The 13,923-nt window shown below is 62.1% G+C and overlaps 1 protein-coding gene across 3 annotated transcripts in view; it reads left to right on the top strand.

Annotated features, from left to right (window-relative positions):
* The first annotated feature begins 153 nt into the window (after window positions 1-153).
* FGFR3 (fibroblast growth factor receptor 3) overlaps window positions 154-13,923 on the top strand; it is a 16,707-nt gene continuing 2,937 nt past the window's right edge. Inside the window, exons 1-11 of one of the 3 annotated variants that reach the window (XM_006893597.1) lie at window positions 154-262; window positions 6,252-6,521; window positions 6,773-6,823; window positions 8,624-8,793; window positions 8,882-9,005; window positions 9,443-9,633; window positions 11,924-12,068; window positions 12,515-12,705; window positions 13,015-13,163; window positions 13,519-13,640; window positions 13,732-13,842. In XM_006893597.1, coding sequence (XP_006893659.1) covers window positions 154-262; window positions 6,252-6,521; window positions 6,773-6,823; window positions 8,624-8,793; window positions 8,882-9,005; window positions 9,443-9,633; window positions 11,924-12,068; window positions 12,515-12,705; window positions 13,015-13,163; window positions 13,519-13,640; window positions 13,732-13,842 — 1,633 coding nt within the window. The remainder of the gene's footprint in view (window positions 263-6,251; window positions 6,522-6,772; window positions 6,824-8,623; window positions 8,794-8,881; window positions 9,006-9,442; window positions 9,634-11,923; window positions 12,069-12,514; window positions 12,706-13,014; window positions 13,164-13,518; window positions 13,641-13,731; window positions 13,843-13,923) is intronic. The other 2 variants (XM_006893598.1, XM_006893599.1) reach the window with 2 other exon arrangements.

Here is a 13,923-nt window from a genome sequence, read left to right on the forward strand (position 1 = left end):
AGCCGGTTCGCGGCCCCATGCGTCCTGATCACTCGGTAACGCGCCGCCCGCCTTTCCTGCAGACACCGGAGCCGCCGTTCTCCCGCCGAGCCCACCGGCTGTGGGGGCAGCATGCCCGCGCGCACCGCCTGAGGACGCCCCTTTCCCCTCGCCATGGGCGCCCCGGCCTGCGCCCTCGCGTTCTGCGTGGCCCTGGCTATCGTGGCCGGCAGCGCCGCAGGCTCCCCAGACACGGAGCTGCGCGTTGCGCGGAGAGCCGCAGGTAAGGAGCGCACAGGGACACGGGGGACCCTCAGGCAGGGGCATCGGGGCGGGCGAGGTGGCCAGGCTCTCTCTCTGAGCCTCTGGCATCGCGGGGCAGAGTCCGGGCTCCGCCTCCCCTCTCCGGGGACTGTGACTAGAAGCAGAGCTGAGGTTGGTGGGGGTCGGAAACGCAGAGCTACCACCCAGAGGTGCAGGAGTAGCGGGGCCCAGGGATCCTGGCCCTTGCCTCCCGCGGTTCCCCCGCCGAGTCACCGCCTGTCCTGGGCGCCATCGGGAGGAGCGGGAGCTCCATTGTTGCCCGCGGTCTTTGCGCGATGGAAAGTTCCCCATTGTTGGCGCTCCTGGTCCCTCAGTCCCCCGCCGGGGCCCTGTTCGGCCGAAGCGGGAAGCGGGCGGGTAGAGTGTGAGCGCGTATGAGCCGCGGCACTGCCCGGCCGCTCCGTTAGCTGGTGTCCTTCAGTGTCACCGCGGCCCCGCCGGCACTCTCTTGCTCTCGCAGAGCCGGGGCGCGCGGACGTGAAGACTCAGGGCGGTGGAGACGGTGCCGCGAGCTGGGGCTGGGGGTCGGGCCGGTGGGGACGGCCGGGGGCTCCGCGGACGACGCATGGTGGCCGGGCCGAGGGGCAGGAGGCGTCCTGCAGAGCCCCGCCCGCACACGCGCCGGCCCCTGCTGTGCGCCCCAGGTGCCACCCGCCCTCATACGGGCGCTGCCAAGCTGGACGGCCGGCGGGGACTGGCCCGCGACGCCCAAGACTGTCACCTCCGAGGGCGCGGGCCACGCGCGCCGAGCCTGGTCCTCGCCGGCGGGGGTGCCTGGGCCTCGCTGGCTGGCGGCGCGCAGGGAGGCCCTGGCGGTGCGCTCGCCCCACCCGGGCTGGGCTCGAACAGGCGCTTCTTTGTGCGCGGTGCGACCACAGACCGCGCATTGACGGCGGCGCGGCTCGCGGGGAGGTGTGAGCCGAGTGGCCGCGGGCGCGCCGTGCCAGGGAGGCGGCGGCGGCAGGAAGCAGGCAGATGGCGGCCCGCCCCTCCGCGCGCCCCCCGCGCCCCTTTCTCCCGCGGCGGCTGCAGCCTCCCGGAACAATGTCATTTTTTTATGAATGAAAGTGGGCTCGGCGCTTGAATGTGCGTGTCATTCAGTAGCGTGACAGAGGCCGTCCGGAGGTCAGCGCGCGCTTTTAGCTCCTGCTCGCCGGGCCCCGGCTTCCAGGAGCGCCGAATAGGCTGCCGCGGGGGGAGCCCCGTATTTGCATCCGCATTCAGATGAAGATATTACTGCCTACGGCTGGGGAATGTCAAGTAGCCGCGCGAAGGGGCCGCGGGGCGGGGCGCAGACCCTCGCTGGGACCCCCTGTGGCGGTGGGGGTAGGGCAGCGGCCGCCCTCCGGTCCCCACGGCCGAGGGCAGCGCCTTTGGGGCGCGACCTGGTGCGCAGCCTGTCAAAGCGCCAACAGATGAGGCTTGGCCGGGGCGCCCCCGACCTCCCTCTGCCGCAGTGTTGGGGCCCGCGCCCCCGCGTTAGAGCTGGAGAAACAGGTAGCGAGTTGATGGGTCAATAAACTTAATCCGGTTTCTTAACGAGATGGGTCGGGTAGTAAAATACAAAGACCTCGTGAAGTTTACAGAGGCCGGCCTGGCACTTTCTCCAGGAACGTAAATCTCGGAGCCAGACCTGTTGGGGTCAAGGGCGCAGGGAACGGTGGTGGGTGGCCGGTGGGCAGGACGACCCGGTCACGCCAGGCCTGGCCAGCGCGTTCATGTGGACACTGAGCACTGAGCCCTGGGGGTGAGGGCGTGGGTCCCTGGTCCCTGCCTCATCTCCAGTCCCAGGTTGATGAGGGTGTGTCCTCTGCGTTTGATCCTTAAGCTCCAGTCACTTCTGGGGGTGCATGGCATGTCCAGAGAAGGCACTCCCTGCGCGCTCCCCACCCCCTCCCTCGGCAGGGACAGCTGCTGCTGGACTTTGAGCCTGAGGCCGCCTGGTGGTTCATTAACCTGGGTGGAGCCCAGGTTTCAGTGGGCTCCCTGCCCACCTCTCTGCACAAGACCTGCCTTGCCCAGCTAGGGAGCTTGTCCTGGGGTCTCCTTGGGGAGGTGGGGCCAGAATGGGCCCAGGTACCGATTGGAGGAGTGGTCCCCTTCCAGCTCACAGGCTGATGGCCTCAGTGATTTACGTTTAGAGGAGCCTGCTGGCCAGTCTGAAAGGCAGGGAGCGGCTGCCTACTGACCACTCTCTTGGGGTGCCCTTTTGCAGGCCGGGTACCTTGGTTTCCTCACCTGGCTTGCAGGGAGATAATTGAGGGGTTGTTTGCAGGATTAGCCTAGCTAATCCTGGTAAAGCCTCATAAGCCCGCCCAGCCGCCCAGCCTCCGGATACCCCTCTGCCGGCCATTGTTATGAAACCTCGGCATTCCAGGCTGGGGTCAGAGTCCCACACCCCGCCTGGCCCGAACATCCCCAGTGGTGTGCACAGGGCCTCCCTGGTTGAACCTCACCCGAGTTGTTTCTCCCAGGCCGGTCCACACTGCCTTCCCAGTGGGCTGGATTTTAATTCGTTTCAGGCACGGCACTGCTCAGTTAGGTGAATTTAGAGCTTGCTTTCTGGCTCACCTTTGAGGCTCTTTAATGAAAGGGTCCCTTGTTGCAGCTGATTAGATTAGCTCACTGTGTTTCTTACCAGAAGGTTTGTAGTTCTAGTCGAACCAGGAGGAAAGGTGGGGATGGACTTGGGAAAAGCCAGTCATTGAACAAAACGGGCACACAGGGCTGCTGGGACACATGTGCTGTTGGCAAGGCGGCAGCGTGGTGCGGCTTTCTTTCCTGTTTTGGACTGTACCCCCTGAGGTCACCCCCCCACCTTGGGGGCACACAGATGATGTATTCTGGAGCCAGGGCAAGAGCTGGCTCGAAGTAGAGTGGCACTAGCCGCAGCCTGGTGGGCATCAACCCCAGGCCACGGAGTGTGGGCTGTCAGGGCTGCTCTGCTCTTTGTACCCCACTTTCACCTGCTTTGATCCCCTTCTTTGATGGTGAAACTTGTCTTAGCTCCCACATGCAATTTTATTGCCCTAGAGTCAGTGGGGTGGCAGGAAGACTGACTGGGTGCCTTGTTGTCCCTCTCTGAAGCTGGGTGCGCCCCCTCCAAGACCCTTCACCCCTTGTGGGGCTGGTGCTAGCAAGCTGAATTCTGCACCAGGGCTCAGCCACAGGCCTTACGCCCCCCCCCCCCATGTTTGTGGGCAGCAACACTATTCAGGGTGAGAACGTTGAGGACACTCCTAGATAGAGCCAGATCCTGCCCACGTGGCACCCGGTCCCCACACCGTCCGTCCTGCTCTCAGCTCTCCCCACTCCGAGTCCCCCAAGTTCCCGTGTGTCTCCAGAGCTGGAGCAGAGCAAGTCACGAAGGATGCCACGGAAGCAGAGACGACATTCTGCGCCTGGTGCATCTCCCTGCCAGGGTCCCTGGTCTCTGTGGTGGGCAGCAAGCACCATGGGCCGGCCCTCTGGTGAGTGGTGGGTGTTTCTGACCACTTAGCAGACCCTCCTTGCTTCTGGCCCTTTGGTGGCCTTGCCTGACTGGCCCAGGGGACCACTCAGTGCCTTGAAGGCCAGGCCCGGCTTTTCCGCTGGACCAGGTTGAAGCGAATACTTGTGCAGACAGCTTGACCCACCATCACCACCCAGACCAAAACGGAACTAGCTGCCTGTTGCGTTTGGGCTGAGGCCTGAAGCTGAAGCTCACTCTGGGCTTTCTGGGGGACCTCCGGCAGTGCTTGGTGCTGGGTGGTCCCCACTGGACAGAGCAGCCAGGGCTAGGGGGCTGGTCAGCAGGCCAGAGGCCTCGGCCACTCTGTCAGTGCAGCGGTGGCCTCAGCTGTGTCCCCCTGGGATGTGGGCTTCCACAGAAGCTGCTGGCCTGAGTGTGGGCGCGTCTGGCTGGAGGGGTCCTGACAGGCAGTGGGATGTGGGGCTGGCCGAGGCCTGACGGTTGAATCCAGCCTGTTAGGGAGCCAGAGACTGGTGGCTAGAGTGGGCAGCTGAATCCTCGAATCTAGGCCACGCGTCGGCAGAATGACAAGTAATGAGGGCAAGTGGCCCAGCTGGGTCTGGGCCGCCGGCAGGACCACCCACCCGTGTCCTGGGCCCTGAGCCCAGGCCGCCTGTCTGCCCTGGTCATTGTCTGCCCCTGGCAAGAAAGCCTTGGGATGGCTAGCCCCCTCTCCTCAGTGGAGGCCCTCCTCACTCACTTGGTGATCTTGGGTGGTTCTTTGTCCCCAGGCTCAAGTGTTCTCATCTGTGAGATGGGTCACCAGGTTGAGGAGACCCAAGTCTGCCTGCTGGTTGGCTCTGGAGCATCTAGGGACCCAACCTACAGACCCATTTACTTGGGTTTCTTGGTCTCTGACTGTGTGGTTTCTTTGCACTATGCTGCCCCAGTTCCCCATGCAGCTGGGGTGTTCTGTCAATACCTCCCACCCTAGTAGCCCTACCTACCCTAGTCAGGGTACAGGGTACACAGCTGAACCTCCTACACCCTTCCCTATGTGCTTCCTGGACAACAGACCCCTGCCCCAGTGCTAGATGTAGCAGTGTTGGAGGGCAGGTAACCTTGTTGCTGATTCAAAGCTGAGCTTGAAGGCTACAAACAATACTACCAGGAGCGGCTTGCTTCTCTCTCCACTGATTGGCTGCCAGTTTGAGGTTTTGTTGGTGAGAAATGAGAGCCTTTTTCTGGCGGTAAATCTCCCTTCCCGAGAGACAGACTGATCTCCACCCTGTCGCCCCTACCTCCGCAGACATGTGTAAAGCCAGGGTCTGCAAATTACGCCCGGAGCCCACTCTCTAAGCTGGTGAGCCAAGAACAGTTTTTAAATGTTGGAGAGTGAAAAAAAAAGGCAAAAGAATAGTGCTTTATTGCATGTGAACACTACATAAGAGCCCGTAAATGAAGCTTTACTGGAACGCGGCCATGCCCGTCTGTTTACGTGTTGTCTGGGGCTGGCCTGGGAGCTCCTGGGTGGTGAGAGCAGTGAACACACTTGGCTGTTAACTGGAAAGTTCCTAGTTTGAGTCTGTCCTGAGGTGCAGTAGAAGAAAAGCCTGGCAAGCTGCTGCTAAAAAAAAAAAAAGCAAACAACTCCAAAAGACAACCATTAAGAATGTTCTGGAAATAAATAAGCAGTTGTCTTTTCTCTATTGGTGCAAAAGAGAAAAGGAAACCAGAAACTCAAAGAAACTGCTCTGCAAAACCAGCTGACCCCAGGAGCGTCAGATGTATCTGTCATGAGACCAGAGGCCCTAGACGGTGCCTGGTGAGTGCACGGTGGCCAATGAGGTGCAGTGGATGGGTCCTGAGAGAGGGAGCCAGGAATGTGGAACAAAATCGAATTCCTTACGGAGAAAACCAGATTTTCTGGACCCGCTGGGACCAGAGGACTTGGGGAGATTATCAAATGGAGATAATCTTTGTCCCTTTCACTTGAAACCAGCCTCTGAGCCACCGTTTAGAGACAGACTGAACAGAAGATCTTGTCCCTCTGTGAGTAGAGTTCTGTTAAAGACGGTCACTGAGACCAGGCGATGAATAGCTTACAATAAAGGGGCAGGGAAACTCGATGCACAGAAACAGGACCACCAGAGAGGACGTGGAACGTTTGCACGTCAGGCACTCAACCAGGATCACTGAATAGAGTGTTAAGCTTTATTGAAAACCTTGACCAAGAACACAAATATCAGGGAAGACAGAATGGAAAAAATAAGGAAAGCTCTCCCCATAAAAAAAGGAAAGCCCATGACACAGCGGCCCCTGACGTGCCAGCCACCATCCGTCAGAACTGACTCTTGTGCCAACAGCAGTCTGAGCACTGACAGCCCCAGAGCACAGCTGGATGCCCTGGCTGGCTGGACCCCCGCCTGCGCCGCCCTCTGTTAATGTTGGGGAACCCCTGGACTCTCACTGTCCTCACTCACCGTCTCCTCTGCAGAGGTCCCGGGGCCTGAGCACACCCAGCAAGATCAGCTGATCTTCGGCAGTGGGGACACCATGGAGCTGACCTGTCACTCACCCATGGGTAGCTCCCCGGGGCCCACGGTCTGGGTGAAGGATGGCTCAGGGCTGGAGCCCTCAGACCGAGTCCTCCTGGGACCACAGGGCCTGCAGGTCCTCAATGTCTCCCACGAGGACGCAGGGGTATACAGCTGCCGCCAGCGACTCACCCAGCGCGTCCTGTGCCGCTTCAGCGTGCGGGTGACCGGTGAGCGCTGGCCAGGTCAGGGTGGGGTGGGCGGGATGTTGGGCTGGCTGAGGGCAGGTACAGGAGGGGAGTGGGGAGCTGAGGGGTGGCCCCTCCCTGACATCCCCCTTGCATTGGCCAGAGACTGAGCCCTTGGCGGGGTGGAAAGACTTCAAAGCTGAGATCTGGGGCGCATAGGGCACAGGTGTGAGGCAGCTGCCCGTCGTAGAACCACTGGCCACGTGTTCCTAAACCCACCTTCTACCCAACAGATGCCCCGTCCTCGGGAGATGATGAAGATTCTGAGGAGGCAGAGGACACAGGTGAGGCCAGGTGTACCAGCTCTGCGCTGGGCTGCAGGGGGCAGGGCTGGGATGGCCTCCTCACCTGCCTAACCCCACCCTCTCTGACCATGGGCCATCCAGGCTTATCCCGGATGAAAGTGTGGCACTCCAGGTCAGGCGTGGGCACACCGAGAGACCGAGGCCCAGGGCAGTGAGGCTGGGTGCTGTGAAGATGCCGACTTGGGGTGGGGAGACAGTGTGGGCTGACCAGAAACTGGTGGTTCCAGAGGGCCAGCAAGTCATTGGCCGTTATGGAGTGACGAAGGGGTGCAGGCAGCGGAGAGGGGACTGAGATGTTCCAGCCAAGCAAGGCCAGTGGCCTGGGGTCACAGACCCCAGGTAGAACGTCTTGTGAAGGTGGCACGGTCAGTGATCCCGACGGAGTGGGCATGAGAGCAGGTGGGGACGGTGGCCTGGTGGGGGTGGGGAAGCAGTAGAAGGGACCTTGGAAGTCGGGTGCTGGGGCCTCCAGGAGGCCCTGTTAGAACTTGGGGTACGAGGCCTGAGGTCTAGTGGGCGTGAAAAACTGATTAGGAAGACGGCAGTGCAGGACATGGGAACTGGGGGGACGCCAGGAGCTCTGAGGGGGCCACTGGAGGTGCGCAGCCAGGCATGAGCTTCCACCAGGACCAGGGTGGGGAGGAGCCTGTGTCCCTGAGGAACTGGGGCTTTTCTTGTTACCCTTTTCTCTTTGGCTGCCAGGAAGTTCAGAGCCAGATTTCCTGCTCGTGTCCACAACCGTCCCCTTCCCAACCACACTCCATGCTTTCCCGAGTCTATGCCTGCCTGGCCAGAGTTCTGTTTGCCCTGCGCCCATCCTGCTCGTATGGGGCGGTGGGGTCTCTTGGCGTTTCTGCCCTATGTGGGCTCAGGAATTCAGAGGGTCCTGGCAGGGTCACTTTCCAGATCTGCCTATCTGACAGGGACGTTTCGGAGTCGCTGATCTTGCCCTCCTGTGCACAGTACTGGTTCCCGGGCACCCTAATGCTGGGGTCCCTTCCCACTCTAGCCTGGGAAGCCTGGGAGGGCAGCTCAAAACTAGAAAATCCCTTCCCAGATCCCACAGCCTCCATTGCTGGGGCCTGGGGCCTCTGTTGGTGGATGGTCTCCTGGGGAGGCCCTCCTTCCTGCCTAAGTAAGCCGCCCTGATGTCTGCCCTTCTAGGGGCCGCCCTCCCTCCCCACGAGTCCCGGCATGAAGGCGCTCCCTCCCAGCCCAAAGGAGAAAAACCTGTTAGCCCGTGGCGGGGATGGGGGTAGCACAGAGTCCCTGAACGTTGGAGTGAAAGGCAGGGGGCAGCCCTGCTGTGAGCTGCTGACATGGGAGAGGGCTGAGGGTCCCAGCAGAAATCCAAGGCTTGGCGCCCAGCCGGCCTCTCTGATGTGCTGAGCCTGGCCTGGCCTCTTGGTGAACTGCCCTCGGGCCTGTCCTAGCTCGTCCACCTGGCTGGGCTGCGTGACCTGGGCTGGCCCAGTTTCTCGCTTGTCCTCAGTTGGGTCTTGAGGCCAGTACACTATACATAGGGGTCTAGGCTGAGGTGAGCCCGTGGGCTTGCTTGGGGACAACAGTACCCAGGTCTCTTCTTGTCCAGTAAGAGACAGGGAAGTGACCACACAGCCCCAGAGGCCACTTGGAGACTGAATGGGCAGGGTGTTGCCATGGGAACCTTGTCAGCCCCCCCCCCCCAAGGGTCTCCCGTTTGGATAGAAACAGGCCCACGGAGTGGGCAGCTTTTGCAAGGCTTTGAGGAAATGGCTTTCTTGCCCCCTCCACGTGTAGGGGCTCCCTACTGGACTCGGCCTGAGCGAATGGACAAGAAGCTCCTGGCTGTGCCAGCGGCCAACACCGTCCGCTTCCGCTGCCCGGCAGGCGGCAACCCCACCCCCTCCATCTCGTGGCTCAAGAATGGCAAGGAGTTCCGAGGCGAGCACCGCATAGGGGGCATCAAGGTGAGCTGCGTGGTGGGCACGTGGCCTGCGTCCACCAGGGGCCTGGGTGGGGCTGCTGCAGCTCATACCACCCACGTGTTCCCCAAAGCTGCGACACCAGCAGTGGAGCCTGGTCATGGAGAGCGTTGTACCCTCTGATCGCGGCAACTACACGTGCGTCGTGGAGAACAAGTTCGGCAGCATCCAGCAGACATACACGCTGGACGTGCTGGGTGAGGCTGGGCTCAGAGGCAGTCCGCGGGGGGCGTGGTCGGGGCGGGGCATCACCACGGGGGTGTATCCTACATCACGGGGCGCGGCACCACCACGGGGACGTGCCCTTCCATGTGGCGTGGTCAGAAGGCGGGGACCCGTCACGGGCGTGTCCTTCACGTAGGAGGCGTGGTGAGGAGGCGTGGACTCACCACGGGGGTGTGTTCTCCATCGCGGGGGCGTGGTCAAGGCGTGGACGCGTCGCAGGGGCGTGTCCTTCCACACAGGGGGCGTGGTCATGAAGCGGGGACTCGTCACGGGGGCGGATCCTCCATTGCGGGGGCGTGGTCATGAGGCGGGGACTCGTCACAGGGGGCGTGTCCTTCACGCAAGGGGCGTGGTTAGCACGGCAGTGGGCAAGGCCTGCCTGTCCCTGAAACCTGTGTGTCCCCCACAGAGCGGTCCCCACATCGGCCTATCCTGCAGGCGGGGCTGCCAGCCAACCAGACCGCGGTGCTGGGCAGCGATGTGGAGTTCCACTGCAAGGTCTACAGCGACGCGCAGCCCCACATCCAGTGGCTCAAGCACGTGGAGGTCAACGGTAGCAAAGTGGGCCCCGACGGCACACCCTACGTCACCGTGCTCAAGGTGGGGACCCGCTAGCACAGTGGGGTGAACGTGAGGGAGCAGGCCTGCGTGCCGAGGGTGCTGTTCGGGGAGTCTGGGCTTGAAGCCCAGCAGACTGGACCCTGTGCTGGGGCCTCACGCTCCCTCTGTCTTCTGTGCCAAAGCTTGGGGACACGCTGAGTCCACCTCCCTGGCTTCCCACTGGGCTCAGCTCGGGCTGGCGGCCTAGTGATGATCACCCAGCCTCGAGGGTGGCCGAGCCTTCCCACCTCTCTCTACAGCAGCGTCCTGGCTGAGAGGACACTGGGCTAAGGGGATGGTGTGTATGTGTGGGGCCACTGACAAATGTGGCCCTCAGGGTATATATGCCTTCTGAGCTGGCATGGGCACCCACCCTCTTCTTGCCCCCCTTCGGCTAGAACAGCATCAGCTTTGTTCTCACGGCCACATGGGGTGGGTGCCGCCAAGCGGGACTGTTACGACACTCAAACCCCAAAGAGAAACATCTGTTGGAGACAAAACGGGTAGTGGGGGTGGGAGAGGCCGCTGTGGGGCCAGGAGGCAGGCAGGGGCGGGGAGAAGGACATTGTCAGCAGGGATGCCTCGTGTGTGGACATGTGTGGACACATGTGCCCTGGGCGGCCTTTATAGCACTGTGGGAGGCCTAGCCGACACCCCAGTGCTGGGCTCGTCCAGGGTGGACTGAGAGTCGCTTCCTTTCATATAACTGACCTCTTTGGGGGAAGAAGGCCAGGCTTTGGGTTGTGGGGCACAGAAGCAGATAAAGCTCTTCTGTTGGGGTTTCCTTTTTGGGAAGATTTACAGCCTCAAGTCCAGGTGACATTTGGGATGGGCTAAAATCAACAGTAGTGGGTTTTTGGTCTTTTTTAATCAGTCCCAGTTACTGTGTATTGTGTAGTCAGAACCAATGGCACTGACCCTCCTGCAGGTGTGTGGGGGCAGTGAATGGTGCAGGAGATGGTCATCATGGAGCAGCTGGTGGATTGGGGTTGGTGGTGCAGTCAGTTTCATTCTACCAAGTCTCCAGAGCTTCCCACAACAGCGAGTCCTGGTGGTGCAGTGGATTAGGCTAACCCAGAAGACACGTGGTTAGTTAGACTCCACATGCTCTGTGGAAAGGGTGGGTTAGCCAGCTTTCGTGAGGGCCTGGCCTTGGTGGTGGTGGTGGGGGAGCAGTTGGACTATGTCCTACAGTGTTGCTTGCTCTGAGTCAGAATCCATGGCACTGGGTTTAGTACCTTTTATGAGGCCAAAATGTGCTTGCATGCCTCTTCCAGGCAGCCTTCCAGGCTTCCACTGCCACTCTTCCAGGGTCTCTCAGCTCCTGCCTCCTTAGGAGCGCATGGAAAGTCTCTGTGCACCCTGGGCGAGGTGAGCTCGGGCCAGAGCCAGACTCCAGCCCCTCAGTGCTCATAGCCGCTGACCCGCCCAGGTCAGTGCAGGCAGCCGCGGGTCCACCTGAGCCGCGTCTCTTGTCCCCCCCGCAGTCCTGGATCAGTGAAAATGTGGAGGCAGACGCGCGCCTCCGCCTGGCCAATGTTTCCGAGCGGGATGGGGGCGAGTACCTCTGTCGAGCCACCAATTTCATAGGCGTGGCTGAGAAGGCCTTTTGGCTGCGTGTTCACGGGCCCCCAGCAGGTAACGACTCTGTCCCACGCCTGCCTGGCACGCACGCCGAGCTCGGCTCCGATGCCCCAGCCATGCGCCTGCCCGCACGCTCACCTGCCCGCCTGCATGCCCGCTCGTCCCGCTCGCCCCCTGCCTGAGCCTCTTCGCCTCCTGAATGCTCAATCCTCTGCCTCCGGGGTGCCTGCACCCCCTTGGATCCACGGGGGCCCGCACTGGCCCAGCTCACCCCACGCACCCCCTGGAGCCCGTGCGCCAACGGAGGCCACGCCCGGCAGTTTGCAGCGTCTGCACAGTCTGCCGCCGCCTCTCCCCCTTCTCACCCGCCACCAGCTCTGCTGCTCGCTCACTTCTTGCCTGTCTGTCTGTTAGTCCTTCTGTCTGTCCTCCCACCTGCTGCGCGCCCCAGACACTGCGCTCCCCCTAACCCCGCATGCCGCACCTGTGCGGGCGCACTGCTGGCCGCACGCCTGCCGCTCCCTTGGGACAGAGGACTCGCCGGTGGAGGGCCTTGGCTTCGGCTCGGCGGCGCCCGGAGGCGCGGCCGTGGTGGTGGCGGCGGCGGCGGCGTTTTCCTTGCAGCCTGGCCGGATCGTCGCGTGGAGAGCTGCGGAGCCTCGCTGGGGTGCTGGCGCTCGCCTATCGCGTCTCTTCTCTCTTGTAGACCGCGGGCGTTAACACCACGGACAAGGAGCTAGAGGTTCTGTCCTTGCGCAATGTCACCTTTGAGGACGCGGGGGAGTACACGTGTCTGGCGGGCAATTCTATCGGGTTTTCCCATCACTCTGCGTGGCTGGTGGTGCTGCCAGGTACTGGCTCCTGCTCGCTCTGCTCGGTCCTCTGGTCGCGGGGACGCACGGAGGAGCGTGCCACCGCCACCAGGCACAGCGGCCCCCTCCCAACACTCCAGCCTGGGCCTGCAGCCAGCTGCAAACCCTGCTCCTTCGTGGAGCCCCCCACTGCCCCATTTGGGCCCAGAAGCCCTGTGCCGGTGGCTTTGGCATCTCCCTGGTGTCTGGATGGCGGTGTGGGCACTGCTGGTTCTGCTGGGTCCCTTCTCTGGGTCTGTCTGCTCCCTGCTATAGGCGCTTCCTATCCTAGCACTCTGTGCTGAGTGAAGGGTTGGGGCTTCGGTCCCCCACCCGGGCTCTGTGAGGGGGGCTGAGTCCCCTTCTCCACCCCGCTGGTGCGGGAGGCGCTGGCCGCCACATGGACAGCCAGCGGCAGGCCAGTCCCAACGCCCGTGTCTTTGCAGCTGAGGAGGAGCTGGTGGAGGCGGACGAGGCGGGCAGCGTGTACGCGGGCGTCCTCAGCTACGGGGTGGGCTTCTTCCTCTTCATCCTGATAGTGGTGGCTGTCACGCTGTGCCGCCTGCATAGCCCGACCAAGAAAGGGCTGGGCTCGCCGCCTGTGCACAAGGTGTCCCGCTTTCCGCTCAAGCGACAGGTAACAGAAAGTAGATACCAGGTTCGGAGCCGGCCCAGGGCCTGCCACCCACCCCTCCCTGTGCCCCTAAGTCCCTGTAGCCGAGATCACCCTGTCCGGTTCCCCATGTCCGGGGCAGGGCGGGGGCTGCCCCAGCACTAGCGTGTGCCCTCCCCTGGCACCATGTAGAACTCTGCTTTTTGAGCACAAAAAAATAATCCATACCCTGCTACGCAGCGGCGGGGCATGCCCTTTCTTCTCCAGAGCCCCACCCCCTGCCCTCCTCCTGTGTGCTCCCCCATGGCACCAACCTGGCCCTGCCCACCCAAGCAGGTGTCCTTGGAGTCCAACTCGTCCATGAACTCCAACACGCCCTTGGTACGCATCGCCAGGCTGTCCTCGGGGGAGGGCCCAGCACTGGCCAACGTCTCCGAGCTTGAGCTGCCTGCAGACCCCAAGTGGGAGCTGTCCCGGGCTCGGTGAGTGCCAGTGTCCCTGAGGGTTGCACAGGGCCTCTGTGCGGGGGTGGTGGGCATGCTCAAGGTTGCAGGTACTCAGTTTGGTCTGGATTGGGGTGGGGTCCTGCGGGAGTTGCTGGGTTGGCTAGGAGTCAGGGAACATGAAAATGTAGGTAGGTGGCTAGGACCCCATAGAGAAGGTCCATCTAGCTGGAGGTGTCCAAGGGAGGGGTGGGCTGTATCAGAACAGTGCTTCATCTCCGTGGGAGGATGTGTACGGAGGGCCTCTTGGAGGGGGTGGCAGTGCGCATGGAAGTTGGAGGGAGGGAGGAGCACAGATGCAGAGTGGCTAGAGGGCTCCTGTTCCCTCTCCCAGGCTGACCTTGGGCAAACCTCTGGGCGAGGGCTGCTTTGGCCAAGTGGTCATGGCGGAAGCTATCGGGATTGACAAGGAGCGGGCCGCCAAGCCAGTCACTGTGGCTGTGAAGATGCTGAAAGGTAAAGAGGAGAGGTGACAGGGAGGGGCCCCGGGTCTAGGCTGGGGGTGGGGTGGGGGGACATACCCTGACGGCCATCCTTCTGGGAGCAGATGACGCCACAGATAAGGACCTGTCAGACCTGGTGTCGGAGATGGAGATGATGAAGATGATCGGCAAACACAAGAACATCATCAACCTGCTGGGAGCCTGCACGCAGGGCGGTAGGTGAGGGGGGAGCCTGCACGCAGGGCAGTAGGTGAGGGGGGAGCCTGCACGCAGGGCGGTAGGTGAGGGGGGAGCCT

The sequence above is a fragment of the Elephantulus edwardii genome, unplaced genomic scaffold (assembly GCF_000299155.1).
Source record: "Elephantulus edwardii isolate Elephantulus edwardi_28Jun2011 unplaced genomic scaffold, EleEdw1.0 scaffold00129, whole genome shotgun sequence".
NCBI classification, from domain to species: Eukaryota; Metazoa; Chordata; class Mammalia; order Macroscelidea; family Macroscelididae; genus Elephantulus; species Elephantulus edwardii.